Below are 18,171 nucleotides of genomic sequence, written 5' to 3'. Positions count from 1 at the left end.
TTCCTGCCAGCAGCACCACAGCTCCTCCAGCTCACTAATTAATCATTAATTAATCATTAATTAATAATTATCATTAGTTAATAATTTACTAACCATTATTAATTAATTCATTAATAATATATTAGTCATTGTTCAGTTATTAACCAATAGAAATGAACAGCACATCTTGGACTTGCGGAGCTCCCGCTAATCCAGCTTGTTAATTAATCATTAATTAATGGTTAAATAGGTATTAATAACCAATAATTAACCAATATTTTGTCAGCATTTCGTTAATTAACCCATAAAACCAGAATGGGAGGTCTTGGACTGTGACACTGCAGCTCCTCCAGCTCATTATTTATTAATAATTAATTAGTCATTAATTATTCAATAATTAACCAGTTAATAATCATTTCATTAAGTAGCCCATAGGAATGAATGGGAGTTCTTGGATTCAATCCCATTTTTTACTTAATTACCCCCAATTAACATCAAGAAACTCCTACATTCTTTTTTTCCCTAATTAGCATCAATTAACATCTAATTACACACATCTAGGCTCATTTTTTTGCTTAATTAGCATTAATTAGCATAGAAGAAACGAAATTTCACTTCTCTTTTCACCTTACCCAACTTCAATTAACGAACAACATCTCATTAACCGCTAATTAAGACGTGTCATTATACTAACCCAACCAGCGGTGTTAATGACCCTATAATTAACGTTAATTAGCATTAATTAGCGCTAATTACCTCGGCCTTGCTCTTCCTCTCGGCCGCCATCAGCGTCACCTTGTCCCGCTGCTCCTTGGGGGCGGATTTGTACATGTCCAGCAGCAGCTTCATCTCCTTCTGGTTCTCCTGCGCCTTCCTGAAATTTGCATCTCATTTGCATCTCATTTGCATCATCAGAAAGGCCACGCCCCTTTCATTTGGCTCCACACGCTAATTTTTCTTCTAAACATCCCAAAATTGGCCCTAAAAAAATGCCAAAAATCGACCCTAAATTTAATTTCCCTCTGCTTCTCCTGTGCGTTTCTGGGCTGATTTGCATCTCATTTACATAATTGGAAATGCCACACCCCTTTATTTGGCTCCACCCTTTAATTTTTCTTCTGAACATCCCAAAATTGTCCCTAAAGAACCCCAAAAATCGACCTCAAATTTAATTTCTTGCCTTCCCCCTTCTCCTTTTAGTGCTCATTTGCATCTCATTTGCATAATCGCAAATTCCACGCCCCTTTCATTTGGCTCCGCCCTTTAAATTTCCAAACACCCCAAAATTATCCCTAAAGAACCCCAAAAATCGACCTCAAATTTAATTTCTTGCCTTCCCCCTTCTCCTTTTAGCGCTCATTTGCATCTCATTTGCATAACTGGAAAGGCCACGCCCCTTTATTGGGCTCCACCCTTTAATTTTTCTTCCAAACATCCCAAAATTGGCCCTAAACAAACCCAAAAAATCAACCCCAAATTTCATCTCCTTCGGGTTTTATTGTGTTTTTCTGGATTAATTTGCATCTCATTTGCATAATGGGAACAGCCATGCCCCTTTATTTGGCTCCACCCACTAATTTTTCTTCCAAACATCCAAAATTTGGCCTAAAAAATCCCAAAAATCAACCCCAAATTTAATTTCCTTCTGCTTCTCCTGTTCCTTTCTTGGCTGATTTGCATCTCATTTACATAATCAGAAATGCCACACCCCTTTATTTGTCTCCACCCTTTAATTTTTCTCCTGAACATCCCAAAATTGTCCCTAAAGAACCCCAAAAATCGAACTCAAATTTAATTTCCTGCCTTCCCCTTTCTCCTTTTAGTGCTTATTTGCATCTCATTAGCATAACCAGAAAGGCCACACCCCTTTGTTTAGCTCCACCCTTTAATTTCTCTTCTAAACATGCCAAAATTGGCCCTAAAAAATCCCAAAAATCAACCCCAAATTTCATTTCCTTCTGGTTCTCCTGTGCCTTTCTTGGCTCATTTGCATCTCATTTGCATAATGGGAAAGCCACGCGCCTTTTGTTTGGTTCTACACCTTTAATTTGGTCTCAAACTCCCCAAAATTGATCCTGAAAAATCCCAAAAAACCAGCCCCAAATTTCATTTCCTGCATTCTCTTTTCCCTTTTATACTCATTTGCATATCATTAGCATAATCAGAAAACCCACGCCCCATTTTGTTTGGTCATACCCCTTAAATTTTGTCAAAAATTGTCTCTGAAAAATCAAAAAAATCGACTCCTAATTTCATTTCCTGCTTGCCCCAAATCCTTCTGCCACCATTTGCATCTAATTTACATCTCATTTGCATAAACACCACCTTAATGCTCCCAAATTTCCTCCAAGCTCCCCAAAAATCCTTCCAAAAACTTCCAAAACCCTCAAAAATCTTCCCAAAATTCCCCATAAACCGCCCAGCAACACTCCCCAAACAAGTCCCACCCCCCTCATTAACATCTCATTTGCATAATCACAAAATTAATACCCCAAAAACCTTTAAACCACCTCCAAAATCCCCCTAAAAACTCCCAAAATCCACCAAAATCTTCCTAAAATCTCCCAAAATCCTCTCAGCTCCACCGCACAATGCCCCCTCCCCCCTCATTAGCATCTCATTTGCATAAACACAAAATTAATACCCTTAAAACCTTCGAACCTCTCCCATAATCCCCCCTAAAACTCCCCAAAATCGCCCAAAAATGCCCCAAAATTTTGCAGGTTTTTTCTCCCCTGTACCCTCCCAGCACCCTTCATTAGCATCTCATTAGCATAGCCCCGCCCCCTCACTCACTTAAGCTCCGCCCTCAGCTGCTTCAGCACCTCCGAGTCTTTTTTCTTCCCCTCCTCGGGGCCCCCCTTGGGCCGGTCCCGCCCCTCCCCCCTGGCTCCGCCCCCAACCCCACGTTCGGGGCGGGGCCTGGGAGGGGGCGGGGCCAATGGGCGCGGAGGGGGCGGGGCTTGAGGAGGCTGTGAAGGGGCGGGGCTTGGAGTGGGGGCGGGGCCAGGAGGCTCCTCCTCTTCCTCTTTGGGAGGGGGAGGGGCGGATTTGGGAGGGGGCGGGTCCTGGGAGGAGCTGGAGGAGGGGGCGGGGCCTGAAGAGGCCACACCCTCTTTGTCTTCCTGAGGGGGCGGGGCTTGGGCGGTGGAAGGGGGCGGGGTTTCTTCAGTGGGAGGGGCGGTGCTTGAGGAGGGGGCGGGGCCTGAGGAGGAGGAGGAGGGGGGAGGGGGTGGGGGAGGGGCAGGGGTGGGTGGGGGAGGGGCGCCGCTGGCTTGGAGGCGGAGCTGCAAGAGAAAAGGGGCGGAGTCAGAAAAATCACCCATTTAAAATCGCCACACCCATTTAAGCCAAAATCATTTAAGCCCCGCCCTCTGCCTTAAAGAGACCACGCCCATTTGAATTTATTCACCCTCTTAAAGAGACCAAGTGCATTTTTTAAAGGCCACACCCCTTTAGGCCACGCCTGCACGCTCTTAAAGGGACCACAGCGCATTTTTAAGTAGGACGCGCCTCCCTTAGAGCCACACCCACTCCAACAGAGACCACACCCACTCTCAAAGAAACCACACCCTATTTCAAAAAGCCACAACCACTACAAAAAGCCACACCCACTCTTAAAGGGATAACACCCTCTCAATAAAGGGGACCAAGCCCATTCTGAAAGAGGCCACGCCCACTTTTAAAGGGCCTACATCCCCCAGGTTTCTAAGGCCACACCCCCCGAGTTAAGCCCCGCCCACCGTTTTGATGTCAGCCTGCACCTTGCGCTGGTTCTGCAAGTCACGCCCTCTCTTAAAGGGACCACACCCATTTTAAAAGAACCACACCTTTTAAAGCCACACCCCCGGGCAGTTTGAGGCCACGCCCCCTAGGTTAAGCCCCACCCACCTTGTTGATATCAACCTGCACCTCACACTGCTTGTGCAAGCCACACTCTCTCTTAAAGGGACCACACATGTTTTAAAGGAACCACAGCCTTTAAAGCCACACCCCCAAGTTCTTGAAGCCACGCCCCCTAGGTTAAGCCATGCCCACCTTGTTGATATCACCCTGCACCTTGCACTGCTTATGCAAGCCACGCCCCCTCTTAAAGGGACCACACATATTTTAAAGGAACCACAGCCTTTAAAGCCACACCCCCAAGTTTTTGAAGCCACACCCCCTAGGTTTAAGCCCCGCCCACCTTGTTGATGTCAGCCTGCACTTTGCGCTGCTTATGCAAGCCACGCTTCCTCTTAAAGGAACCACACCCATTGTAAAGGAACCACACCTTTAAAAGCCACACCCCCGGTTTCTGTGGCCACGCCCCCCCGGGTTAAGCCCCGCCCACCTTGTTGATCTCGGCCTGCACCTCGCGCTGCTTACGGAAGTCATTCCCGCTCTTAAAGGGACCACACCTTTTAAACCCCCGGGTTTTTGAGGCCACGCCCCCCGGGTTAAGCCCCGCCCACCTTGTTGATCTCAGTTTGTACCTCGTGCTCCTTATGCAAGCCATGCCCTTTCTTAAAGGAACCACACCCCTTTCAAGCCACACCCGCAAGTTTTTGAAGCCACGCCCTCCGGGTTAAGCCCCGCCCACCTTGTTGATTTCAGTTTGCACCTCGTCCTGCTTATACAAGCCACGCCCCCTCTTAAAGGCACCACAGCCCTTAAAGCCACACCCCCAAGTTTTTGAAGCCACACCCCCTAGGTTTAAGCCCCACCCACCTTGTTGATATCAGCCTGCACCTCATGCTGCTTATGCAAGCCACGCCCTCTCTTAAAGGGACCACACCCATTGTAAAGGAACCACACCTTTTAAAGCCACATCCCCAAGTTTCTGAAGCCACGCCCCCTAGATTAAGCCCCGCCCACCTTGTTGATATCAGCCTGCACCTTGCACTGCTTATGCAAACCACGCCCCCTCTTAAAGCGACCACACATGTTTTAAAGGAACCACAGCCTTTAAAGCCACACCCCCAAGTTTTTGCAGCCACGCCCCCTAGGTTAAGCCCCGCCCACCTTGTTGATTTCAGTTTGCACCTCGTTCTGCTTATGCAAGCCACGCCCTCTCTTAAAGGGACCACACACATTTTAAAGAAACCACACCCCTTGAAGCCACACCCCCCGGGGGTTTTGTGGCCACGCCCCCCGGGTTAAGCCCCGCCCACCTTGCTGATGTCCGCCAGCACTTTGCGCTGCTTATGCAAACCACACCCTCTCTTAAAGGGACCACACCCATTTTAAAGGTACCACACCTTTAAAAGCCACACCCCCTGGGTTTCTGCGGCCACGTCCCCCCGGGTTAAGCCCCGCCCACCTTGTTACTCTCACTTTGCACCTTGTGCTACTTATGCAAGCCACGCCCTCTCTTAAAGGGACCACACACATTTTAAAGGAACCACACCCCTTGAAGCCACACCACCCGGGTTTTTTGAGGCCACGCCCCCCCGGGTTAAGCCCCGCCCACCTTGTCGATCTCGGCCTGCACCTCTTCCTGGTTTTACAAGCCACGCCCCCTCTTAAAGGGACCACAGCTCTAATAGCCACACCCTCCTGTTTTTTTAAGCCACGCCCCCTCTTAAGCCCCACCCACCTTGTTGATCTCAGTTTGTACCTCGCGCTCCTTATGCAAGCCACGTCCTCTCTTAAAGGGATCACACCAATTTTAAAGAGGCAACACCCATTTTAAAGGAACCACACCACTTTAGAAGCCACACCCCCCGGGGGTTTTGAGGCCACGCCCCCGGGTTAAGCCCCGCCCACCTTGTTGATCTCGGCCTGCACCTCGCGCAGTTTGCGCTTGTAGCGCTGCACGTCGCCCTTGAGCTGGTGGTTGTGGTTCTGCAGGGAGCTGATCAGGTGCCGCATCTCGCGGTTGATGGGGCCTGGAAATAAAAAAAAACCCCAAGATTTCACCCCAAAATTCACGAAATTGGCCAAAAAAAATCTGTGAAATTCGATTAAAAATTCACTGAATTGATCCCAGTGAGGGAAACCAAAAATCCCTAAAAAATGCTGAAAAAACCGCAAAAAATCTCAAAGGTTTTACCCCAAAATTCATTAAATTTGCCCCAAAAATTCACTTAAAAATTCACTGAATTGGTCACAGTGAGGGACACAAAAAATCCCCAAAAAATCCCCAAAAATACCTAAAAAATTCCCCAAAAAATTCCTAAAAATATGAAAAAAAATCCCCAAAATCCCAAATATTTTACCCCAAAATTCACTGAATTGGCCCAAAAAATTCACTTAAAAATTCACTGAATTGATCCCAGTGAGGGACACCAAAAAAAAAATCCCAAAAATTTCCCATAATTCAAAAGAATCTACCCAAAATTCACTTAAATCCATTTAAAAAATTTCAAATTTTCTCCTCATTTTCACAACTTTTTCCCAATTTCCGCCCTTTTTTCCACCCCAGCTGTGGTTTCAGTGCCCAAAATCCAAATTTTGGTGCTTTTAACCCCAATTTTTTGTGTTTTACCTGTCCCAGGTGCCACCAGGTAACCCCAAAATCCCCATTTTTCACCCAAATTTCGCAGGGTTTTTTTCCTTTATTCCCTCCCAGCTATGCCCAGCTGCGCCCAGGTGTCCCTAAACCCCCAAATTTTCCCCAATTTTTGCCATTTATCCTCTCCCAGCTGTGCCCAGGTAACCCCAAATCCCCGTTTTTCACCCCAAAATTCCCATTTTTCACCCAAATTTCACAGGATTTTTTTTATTTATCCCCTCCCAGCCGTGCCCAGGTAACCCCAAATTTTCCTCAATTTTCGCCCATTTCCTCCACCCAGGTAACCCCAAATCCCCATTTTTCACCCCAAAATCCCCATTTTCCACCCAAATTTCCCGGGGTTTTTTGCGTTTATCCCCTCCCAGCCGTTCCCAGCTGTGCCCAGGTGTGCCCCAGCTGTGCCAGCTGTGCCAGCTGTGCCCAGGTAACCCCAAATCCCCATTTTTCACCCCAAAATCCCCATTTTCCACCCCAAAATCCCCATTTTTCACCCAAATTTCACGGGGTTTTTTGTGTTTATCCCCTCCCAGCTGTGCCCAGGTAACCCCAAATTTCCCATTTTTAACCCCCAAATCCCCATTTTTCACCCAAATTTCACAGGACTTTTTTTATTTATCCCCTCCCATCCACGCCCAGCTGTGCCCAGGTCTATTCCAAGCCCCCCCCAGTTGTGCCCAGGTAACCCCAAATCCCCATTTTTCACCCCAAAATCCCCATTTTCCACCCAAATTTCACGGGGTTTTTTTGTGTTTATCCCCTCCCAGCCGTGCCCAGCTGTGCCAGCTGTGCCAGCCGTACCCAGGTACCCCCAAAATCCCCATTTTCCACCCAAATTTCACGGGGTTTTTTCCCTCTATCCCCTCCCAGCCGTGCCCAGGTGTGCCCAGCTGTGCCAGCCGTGCCCGCCGTGCCCTCACCCGCCTGCTCGTTGGCCGCCAGGTTCTGCTCGAACTCGATCCGCAGCATCTCGTACTCCTTGCGCACCTGGGCCAGGGTGTCCTCCAGCTGGATCACCTCCGTCCGCAGCCGCTTCTGCACCCCCAGCTCGTCGCTCTAAAATAATTCAAATTTAATTTTATAATTATAAAATTATTCACAAATTTTTAGAAATTTTTTATGAATTTTTTCAAAATTTTTTCGGAATTTTTTCGATTTTTTGGTGATTTTTAATGAATTTTTCCTTGTTTTTTTTGCTGTTTATTTCATTTTTATAAATTATTTTTTCCTTGTTTTTTCACGTTTATTTCGGTTTTTTAAATGACTTTTCATTTTAAATCTTTTGTTTTAACTACTTTTTTTGTTAAACCTCTTTTCTTTTTAAATGATTTTTTTTTAAATCTCTTTTGCGGCATTTTTCGTCAATTATTTTTTTAAGTGATCTCGGTTCTTTTGGGAAAATTTGTAAATTTCGGAGAATTATTAAAAAGATATTCAGACAATTATCAAAAAGAGTTATCAAAAAAAAAAAAATTATGGCGTTATGGGATTGATAGTGGCAGCCATCTTGGATGGGGCATTATGGGATTTATGGCCCCGGCCGCCATCTTGAATGAGGCATTATGGGATTTATGGCACTGGCAGCCATCTTGAACAAGGCATTATGGGATTTATGGCACCGGCCGCCATCTTGGATGAGGCATTATGGGATTGATACCACTGACAGCCATCTTGGATGGGGCATTATGGGATTTATGGCACTGGCCGCCATCTTGGATGAGGCATTATGGGATTTATGGCACTGGTGGCCATCTTGGATGAGGCATTATGGGATTTATGGCACTGGTGGCCATCTTGAATGAGGCATTATGGGATTTATGGCACTGGCGGCCATCTTGAATGAGGCATTATGGGATTTATACCCCCGGTCACCATCTTGAATGAAGCATTATGGGATTTATGACTCTGGCTGCCATCTTGAATGAAGCATTATGGGATTTATGACCCTGGCCGCCATCTTGAATGAGGCATTATGGGATTTATGGCACCGGCCGCCATCTTGAATGAGGCATTATGGGATTTATGGCACTAGCAGCCATCTTGAATGAGGCATTATGGGATTTATACCCCCAGTCACCATCTTGGATGAGGCATCATGGGATTTATGGCACTGGCCGCCATCTTGAATGAGGCATTATGGGATTTATGACCGTGGCTGCCATCTTGAATGAGGCATTATGGGATTTATGGCACTAGCCGCCATCTTGGATGAGGCATTATGGAATTTATGGCACTGGACACCATTTTGGATGAGGCATTATGGGATTTATGGCCCGAACAGCCATCTCGGATGGAGCATTATGGGATTTATGGCACTGGCCGCCATCTTGGATGGAGCATCATGGGATTTATGGCACTGGCCGCCATTTTGCATTAAGCATTATGGGATTTGTGGCCCTGGCCGCCATCTTGGATGGGCCATTATGTGATTTATAGCGCTGGCGGCCATCTTGGATTGGAACTATTGGGATTTAAAGATCCAAAACCACCCCAAAACCCAACGGGACCCCTCAGGGGACACCTGGGCAGGTGAGGCCACACCCCCATGTGGCGCCGGCGGCCATCTTGGATTGCAATTGTTGGAATTTAAACACCCCAAAACACCTTAAACCCCAATGGGACCCCACTGGGGACACCTGGGGACCCCTCAGGTGATACGTGCGGACACCTGGGGACGTGAGGCCACACCTCCATGTGCTCCATGTGGCACCGGTGGCCATCTTGGATTGCAATTATTGGAATTTAAACATCCCCAAAACACATCAAAACCCAAGGGGACCCCACTGGGGACACCTGGGGACACCTGAGAACCCCTGGGGACACCTGGCCAGGTGAGGCTGCACCTCCATGTGGCGCCGGCGGCCATCTTGGATTGCAATTACTGGAATTTTAACACCCCAAACCACCACAAAACCCAACAGGACCCCACTGGGGACACCTGGGGACACGTGGCCAGGTGAGTTCCCACCTCTATGTGCTCACTGTGGCTCCGGCGGCCATCTTGGATGGGGCATTATGGGATTCATGGCACTGGTGGCCATCTTGGATTGGAATTACTGGAATTTCAAGACCCCAAACCATCCCAAAACCCAACGGGACCTCACTGGGGACACCTGGGTAGGTGAGGCCGCACCTCCATGTGGTGCTGGCGGCCATCTTGGATTGCAATTTTTGGGATTTAAACACCTCAAACCACCCCAAACCCCAACGGGACCCCCTTGGGGACCCCTCAGGTGACACCTGGGGACACCTGGGTAGGCGAGGCCCCACCTCCATGTGCTCCATGTGGCGCCGGCGGCCATCTTGGATGGGCCATTATGTGATTTATAGCACTGGTGGCCATCTTGGATTGCAATTATTGGAATTTAAACATCCTCAAAACACATCAAAACCCAACGGGACCTCACTGGGGACACCTGGGCAGGTGAGGCCACACTTCCATGTGGTGCTGGCGGCCATCTTGGATTGCAATTTTTGGAATTTCAACACCCCAAACCACCTTAAACCCCAATGGGACCCCACTCAGGACACCTGGGGACACCTGGGCAGGTGAGTTCCCACCTCCATGTGGTGCTGGCGGCCATCTTGGACTGCAATTATTGGAATTTCAACACCCCAAAACTCGACAGGACCCCACTGGGGACACCTGGGTAGGTGAAGCCACATCTCCATGTGCTCCATGTGGCACTGGCAGCCATCTTGGATGGGGCATTATGCGATTTATGGCACCGACCACTATCTTGGATGAAGCATTATGGGATTTATGACACTGGCGGCCATCTTGGATTGGAATCCTTGGGATTTAAAGATCCAAAACCACCCCAAAACCCAACGAGACCCCACTGGGGATACCTGGGGACACCTGGGCAGGTGAGGCCGCACCTCCATGTGGCGCCGGCGGCCATCTTGGACTGCAATTACTGAAATTTAAACATCCCCAACCCATCCCAAAACCCAACGGGACCCCTCAGGTGACCCCTGGGGACACGTGGGGACCGCTGGGGACAGGTGAGGCCCCACCTCCATGTGCTCGATGTGCCGCAGGTGGCTGTTCTTGGTGGCCAGCAGCAGCGCCCGCGCCTCGTCCAGCTGCGTCTTCACCTGCAGGCTCTCGTGGTAGAGCAGCGAGAACTGGGACTGCAGCACCTTGTACTCCAGCGCCTCCTTGACGGCCTCCTCGGGCAGGGAGCGCAGCGCCACCTGTGTGGGGACACCTGAGTGACACCTGGGGGACACCTGGGGGAACCTGGGGGGCACCTGACACACCTGAGTGAAACCTGGGGGTCACCTGAGTGACACCTGAATGACCTCTAAGCAGGTACAACACACCTGAGTGACACCTGAGTGACACCTGAGTGACTACTGAGGGACACCTGAGCGCCACCTGTGCGGGGACACGGCTGGTGACACCTGGAGAGCACCTGAGTGACACCTGAGTGACACCTGAGGGACACCTGAGTGACACCTGAGTGACACCTGAGAGACACCTGAGCGCCACCTGTGTGGGGACACAGCTGGGTGACACCTGGAGAGCACCTGAGTGACACCTAAGGGACACCTGAGTGACACCTGGGGGACACCTGTGTGACACCTGAGTGACACCTGGGGGCACCTGGGGGAACCTGGGGGGCACCTGGGGGGCACCTGAGTGACACCTGGGGGGCACTTGGGGGAACCTGGGGGAACCTGGGGGACAGCTGAGTGACACCTGAGTGACACCTGCGCAAGGGACACGGCTGATGACACCTGGGGGCACCTGAGGGACAGCTGTGTGGGGACATGGCTGGTGACACCTGGGGGAGCCTGGGGGAACCTGGGGGGCACCTGAGGGACACCTGCACAGGGGACACAGCTGGGGGTCACCTGGGGAACACCCGGGGGGCACCTGACACACCTGAATGACACCTGAGTGACACCTGGGGGTCACCTGAGTGACACCACAGCGCCACCTGCGCGGGGGACACAGCTGGGTGACACCTGGGGGCACCTGAGTGACATCTGGGTGACACCTGACACACCTGAGTGCCACCTGCGCAGGAAACACAGCTGGGTGACACCTGGGGGACATCTGGGGGACACCTGGGGGGCACCTGAGGGACACCTGTGCGGGGACACCTGAGTGACACCTGGGGGCACCTGGGGGAACCTGGGGGGCACCTGAGGGACACCTGAGTGACACCTGCGCGGGGACACGGCTGGTGACACCTGGGGGACATCTGGGGGCACCTGGGGGGCACCTGAGTGCCACCTGTGTGGAGACACAGCTGGTGACACTTAGAGGGCACCAGGGGGAACCTGGGGTGCACCTGAGGGACACCTGGATGACACCTGAGGGACACCTGAGGGACACCTGCACAGGGGACGTGGCTGGTGACACCTGGGGGAACCTGGGGGACACCTGAGGGACACCTGGGGGAACTTGAGCGACACCTGAGTGACAGCTGGGGGTCACCTGGGGGTCACCTGAGTCACCTAAAGGTCACCTGGGTTGTGTGTGGTACACCTGAGTGACACCTGACACACCTGAGTGACACCTGAGTGACACTTGGGTGACACCTGAGGGATACCTGAGTGACACCTGAGCGGGGACACAGCTGGTGACACCTGAGTGACACCTGGGGGGCACCTGACACACCTGAATGTCACCTGGGTGACACCTGAGGGACACCTGAGTGACACCTAAATCACCTGAGTGATCTCTAAGCAGGTACAACACACCTGAGTGACACCTGAGCGCCACCTGCACAGGGGACACGGCTGGTGACACCTGGAGAGAACCTGAGTGACACCTGAGTGACACCTGAGGGACACCTGAGCACCACCTGCGCAGGGACACAGCTGGAGACACCTGGGGGACACCTGAGTGACACCTGAGGGATACCTGAGAGATACCTGAGGGACACCTGAGGGACACCTGAGCGGGGACACAGCTGGTGACACCTGGGGGGCACCTGAGGGACCTAAGGGTCACCTGGGTTGAGTGTGTTACACCTGAGTGACACCTGACACACCTGAGTGACACCTGAGTGACACCGACTGACACTTGGGTGACACCTGAGTGACACCTGAGGGACACCTGAGTGACACCTGAGTCCCCAAATGTCCCCAATCCCATTTTCCCCCATTTTTTTTCCAATGTTCCCAATTCTCTCAATGTCCCCAATCCCATTTTTCCCAATTTCCCACCATTTTTTTTTAAATTTTCTCCCTTTTTTCCCGTTTTTTCGCCCATTTTTTTTCCCATTTTCTCCCACTTTCTTCCAATGTCCCCAATGTCCCCAATCCCATTTTTCCCAATTTTCCACCATTTTTTTTTCAAATTTTCTCCCTTTTTTTCCCCGTTTTTTTCCCGTTTTTTTCCCGTTTTTTCGCCCATTTTTTTTCCCATTTTCTCCCACTTTTTTCCAATGTCCCCAAATGTCCCCAATCCCATTTTTCCCAATTTTCCACCCTTTTTTTCCCAATTTTCCACCGTTTTTTTTTCAAATTTTCTCCCATTTTTTTCCCTTTTTTTCCCGTTTTTTCGCCCATTTTTTTTTCCCATTTTCTTCCACTTTTTCCCACTGTCCCCAAATGTCCCCAATGTCCCCAATCCCATTTTTCCCATTTTTTCCACCATTTTTTTCCCAATTTTTTACCCATTTTTTGCTCCATGTCCCCAATTCCATTTTTCCCAATTTTCCACCTTTTTTTTCCCCATTTTTCCCCATGCCCCAAATCCCATTTTTCCCAATTTTCCACCGTTTTTTTTTCATATTTTCTCCTGTTTTTTTCCCGTTTTTTGCCCGTTTTTTCCCGTTTTTTCGCTCGGTTTTTTTCCCATTTTCTCCCAATTTTTTCCACTGTCCCCAATGTCCCCAATCCCATTTTTCCCAATTTTCCACCATTTTTTTTCCCAATTTTTCCCCATTTTTCCCAATTTTCCACCGTTTTTTTTTCAAATTTTCTCCCGTTTTTTTCCTGTTTTTTTCCCGTTTTTTTCGCCCGTTTTTTTCCCATTTTCTCCCACTTTTCTTCCCACTGTCCCCAAATATCCCCAAATGTCCCCAAATGTCCCCAGATGTCCCCAGATGTCCCCAAATGTCCCCAATGTCCCCAATCCCATTTTTCCCAATTTTTCCCAAATTTTTTCCCAATTTTTCCCCATTTTTGCTCAATGTCCCCAAATGTCCCCAATCCCATTTTTCCCAATTTTCCACCATTTTTTTCCCAATTTTTTCCCCTTTTTGCTCAATGTCCCCAATCCCATTTTTCCCAATTTTCCACCTTTTTTTTTTCAAATTTTCTCCTTTTTTTTCCCCTTTTTTTTCCCCTTTTTTTTGCCCGTTTTTTTCCCCATTTTCTCCCACTTTTCCCCAACGTCCCCAAATGTCCCCAGATGTCCCCAAATGTCCCCAATGTCCCCAATCCCATTTTTCCCAATTTTCCACCATTTTTTCCCAATTTTCCACCATTTTTTTCAAATTTTCTCCCTTTTTTCTCCCGTTTTTTTTCCTGTTTTTTCCCGTTTTTTCGCCCGTTTTTTTTCCCATTTTCTCCCACTTTTTCCCAATATCCCCAAACATCCCCAAACGTCCCCAAATGTCCCCAAATGTCCCCAGATGTCCCCAAATGTCCCCAATCCCAATTTTCCCAATTTTCCACCTTTTTTTTCCCCATTTTTCCCCATTTTTTCCCATTTTCCCCCATTTTTGCTCAATGTCCCAAATGTCCCCAAATGTCCCCAATCCCATTTTTCCGAATTTTCCACCAATTTTTCCCCATTTTCCCCCATTTTTGCTCAATGTCTCCAATCCCATTTTTCCCAATTTTCCACCATTTTTTCCCAATTTTTCCCCATTTTTTCTCAATGTCCCCAATCCCATTTTTCCACCATTTTTTCCCAATTTTTCCCCCTTTTTCCCAATGTCCCCAATCCCATTTTTCCCCATTTTCCACCATTCTTTTTCAAATTTTCTCCCTTTTTTTCCCCGTTTTTTTCCCGTTTTTTCCCGTTTTTTCACCGTTTTTTTTCCCATTTTCTCCCACTTTTTCCCACTGTCCCCAAATGTCCCCAGATGTCCCCAATCCCATTTTTCCCAATATTCTACCTTTTTTTTCCCAATTTTTTCCCATTTTTGCTCAATGTCCCCAAATCCCATTTTTCCCAATTTTTTACCTTTTTTATCCCAATTTTTTCCCATTTTTTCCCAATGTCCCCAATCCCATTTTTCCCAATTTTCCACCTTTTTTTTTTCAAATTTTCACCCGTTTTATCCCATTTTCCCCCATTTTTGCTCAATGTCCCCCAATCCAATTTTTCCCAAATTTTTTCCCAATTTTTCCCCATTTTTGCTCAATGTCCCCAATCCCATATTTCCCAATTTTCCACCCTTTTTTTCCCCATTTTTCCCAATGTCCCCAATCCCATTTTTCCAAATTTTCCACCGTTTTTTTTCAAATTTTCTCCCTTTTTTTCCCCGTTTTTTTTCCCGTTTTTTCCCGTTTTTTCACCGTTTTTTTCCCATTTTCTCCCACTTTTTCCCACTGTCCCCAAATGTCCCCAGATGTCCCCAAATGTCCCCAAATGTCCCCAATGTCCCCAATCCCATTTTTCCCAATTTTCCACCATTTTTTTTCAAATTTTCTCCCATTTTTTTCCCATTTTTTTCCCGTTTTTTCGCCCATTTTTTTTCCCATTTTCCCCCATTTTTTCCCAATGTCCCCAAATGTCCCCAGATGTCCCCAGATGTCACCAGATGTCCCCAAATGTCCCCAATCCCATTTTTCCATTTTTCCACCATTTTTTCCGAATTTTTTCCCATTTTTGCTCAATGTCCCCAATCACATTTTTCCAAAATTTCCACCGTTTTTTTCCCAATTTTTTCCCATTTTTCCCAATGTCCCCAATCCCATTTTTCCCAGTTTTCCACCATTTTTTTTCCCAATTTTCCACCGTTTTTTTTCAAATTTTCTCCCTTTTTTCCCCCTTTTTTTTCCTGTTTTTTCCTGTTTTTTCACCAGTTTTTTTTCCCATTTTCCCCCATTTTTTCCCAATGTCCCCAGATGTCCCCAAATGTCCCCAGATGTCACCTTGAGCCTCTCCTGTCCCCGGACGGCCGCCTGCAGCTCCAACTGCAGCTTCTCCAGCTCGGCCATGCGGGAATTGGCCAACTCCTGGTTCCCCTCCAGCTCCGCGTTCAGCATCTCAAACTGAGGGGAAAAAACCCAAAAATCCCAGAATTTTTCCCCAAAATCCCCCAGAAAATGCACGAAATTTTCCCCAAAAATTCTCCCCAAAATTCCCCAATTTTCCCGCAAAAATTCCCAAATTCACCCCAATAATCCTCCCCTCAAAAATTCCCAATTTTTGCCAAAATAATCCCAAATTTTTCCCCAAAATTCCTTTTTTTTTTGCAAAATTCTCAATTTTTCCCAAAAAAATCTCCCAGAAATTCTTTCAAAAATTCCCAACTTTCGCCAAAAAATCCCAATTTTTTCCCAAAATCCCCCAGAAATTATCCCCAAAAAATTTCCCAAAAATTCCCAAATTCAGTCCAAATTTTGCTCAAATTTTCCCCCAAAATTCCCAATTTTTGCCAAAAAATCCCAAATTTTTTCCCCAAAATTCCCCTTTTTGCAAAATTCTCAATTTTCTCCAAAAAAATCTCCCAAAAATTCCCTAAAAAATTCCCAATTTTTGCCAAAAAAATTCCCAATTTTTCCCCCAAAAAATCTCCCAAAAAATCCCAAATTCACCCCAAGTTTTCCACAAAAATTCCCAAATTCACCCCAATAATTCTCCCCTCCAAATGCCCCAAATATTTCCCAAAAATTCCCAATTTTTGCCAAAAAAATCCCAACTTTTTCCCCAAAATTCCCGATTTTTTTCCCCAAAAATTCCCACATTCACCCCAAAAGTTCTCCCCTCAAAATCCCCCATTTTTCCCCCAAAATCCCCCAGAAAATGCACGAAATTCTCCCCCAAAAAATTCCCCAAAATTTCCAAATTTTCCCCAAATTTTCCCCCAAAGTTCTCCAAAAAAAATTCCCAAATTCACCCCAAAAATTCACTCAAAAATTCCCAATTTTTGCCAAAAAATTCCCAATTTTTTTCCCAAAAAATCTCCCAAAAATTCCCAAATTCACCCCAAAAATTCTCCCCTCAAAAGCCCCCAAAAATTCCCTCAAAAGTCCCCAATTTTTGCCAAAAAATCCCAAATTTTTTCCCCAAAATTCCCCTTTTTTTTTGCAAAATTCTCAATTTTCCCCCAAAAAAATTTCCCAAAAATTCCCTCAAAAATTCTCAATTTCTGCCAAAAAATTCCCAAATTTTTGCCCCCAAAATTCCCGATTTTTGCCAAAAAATCCCAATTTTTTCCCAAAATCCCCCAGAAATTCTCCCCAAAAAAATCTCCCAAAAATTCCCAAATTCACCCCAAATTTTCCCCAAAAAATGCCCAATTTTTTCCCCAAAATACGCCCTTTTTCTTTTGCAAAATTATCAATTTTCCACAAAAAATCTCCTAAAAACTCCCTCAAAAATTCCCAATTTTTACCCAAAAAAATCCCCAATTTTCGCCAAAAAATCCCCAATTTTTCCTCCAAAAAAATCCCCAATTTTCGCCAAAAAATCCCCATTTTTTCCCCCCAAAAAACCCCAATTTTTGCCAAAAAATCCCCAATTTTTCCCCCCAAAAAACCCCAATTTTTCCCAAAAAAATCCCAATTTTTCGCCAAAAAATCCCCAATTCTTCGCCAAAAAAATTCCAATTTTTCCCCAAAAAATTCCCAATTTTTCCCCAAAAAATCCCCCATTTTTTCCCCAAAAAATCCCCAATTTTTTCCCCAAAAAACCCCAATTTTTGCCAAAAAAATCCCAATTTTTTGCCAAAAAATCCCTAATTTTTGCCAAAAAAATCCTAACTTTTCGCCAAAAAAAATCCCAATTTTTTGCCAAAAAATCCCCAATTTTTCCCCAAAAAATCCCCAATTTTTTACCAAAAAAATCCCAATTTTTTCCCAAAATTCCCATTTTTCCTGGATTTCCCGTTACCTTCTGCATGCTCAGGGTGATTTGTCCTCCCTGGAATCCTCCGGAACTCCCGGATCCGTACGAGCCCGAGGTCAGCTGAGAAAAAACACCAAAAATTCACCAAAATCCCCTAAATTTCACCCCAAAATTCACCAAATTCACCCCAAAAATTCATTCAAAAATTCACTGAATTATTCACAGTGAGGGAGATGAAAAATCCCAAAAAATCAAAAAAAAATTCCAAAAAAATCCCTAAAAAATTTCTAAAAATATAAAAAAAATTCCCCAAAAAATTCCTAAAAATATATTTTAAAAATCCCTCAAAAAAACCTAAAAAATCCTCAAAATTCATCAAATTGACCCCAAAAATTCACTTAAAAATTCACTGAATTATTCACAGTGAGGGACATGAAAAATCCCAAAAAATCCCAAAAAATTCCCCAAAAAATCCCCAAAATCCCAAATATTTGACCCCAAAATTCACTAAATTCACCCCAAAAATTCATTTAAAAATTCACTGAATTATTCACAGTGAGAGACACCAAAAACCCAAAAAATCCCCCAAAAAATCCCAAAAAAAATCCCCAAAATTCTAAATATTTTTCCCCAAAATTTATCAAATTCACCCCAAAAATTCACTTAAAAATTCACTGAATTATTCACAGTGAGGGACACCAAAACCCCA

The 18,171-nt window shown here is 46.5% G+C and overlaps 1 protein-coding gene across 3 annotated transcripts in view; it reads right to left on the bottom strand.

Annotated features, from left to right (window-relative positions):
- The window catches only part of RNF40 (ring finger protein 40), a 38,992-nt gene extending 21,330 nt beyond the window's left edge, over positions 1–17,662 (bottom strand). For all 3 annotated transcript variants that reach the window (XM_074558222.1, XM_074558223.1, XM_074558224.1), the window contains exons 1-7: positions 17,508–17,662; positions 15,545–15,664; positions 10,493–10,672; positions 7,393–7,528; positions 5,728–5,849; positions 2,776–3,266; positions 736–853 (exon numbers count right to left, since the gene is read on the bottom strand). In XM_074558222.1, the coding sequence (XP_074414323.1) occupies positions 736–853; positions 2,776–3,266; positions 5,728–5,849; positions 7,393–7,528; positions 10,493–10,672; positions 15,545–15,664; positions 17,508–17,516 (1,176 nt within the window). In that variant the 5' untranslated portion in view covers positions 17,517–17,662. The remainder of the gene's footprint in view (positions 1–735; positions 854–2,775; positions 3,267–5,727; positions 5,850–7,392; positions 7,529–10,492; positions 10,673–15,544; positions 15,665–17,507) is intronic.
- Between the last annotated feature and the right edge of the window lie 509 nt (positions 17,663–18,171).

Source organism: Zonotrichia albicollis, chromosome 24 (assembly GCF_047830755.1).
Source record: "Zonotrichia albicollis isolate bZonAlb1 chromosome 24, bZonAlb1.hap1, whole genome shotgun sequence".
In the NCBI taxonomy this organism is placed as follows: Eukaryota; Metazoa; Chordata; class Aves; order Passeriformes; family Passerellidae; genus Zonotrichia; species Zonotrichia albicollis.
Note: the sequence above shows the minus strand (reverse complement) of the source record. Positions and strands in the feature narration are given on the sequence as shown.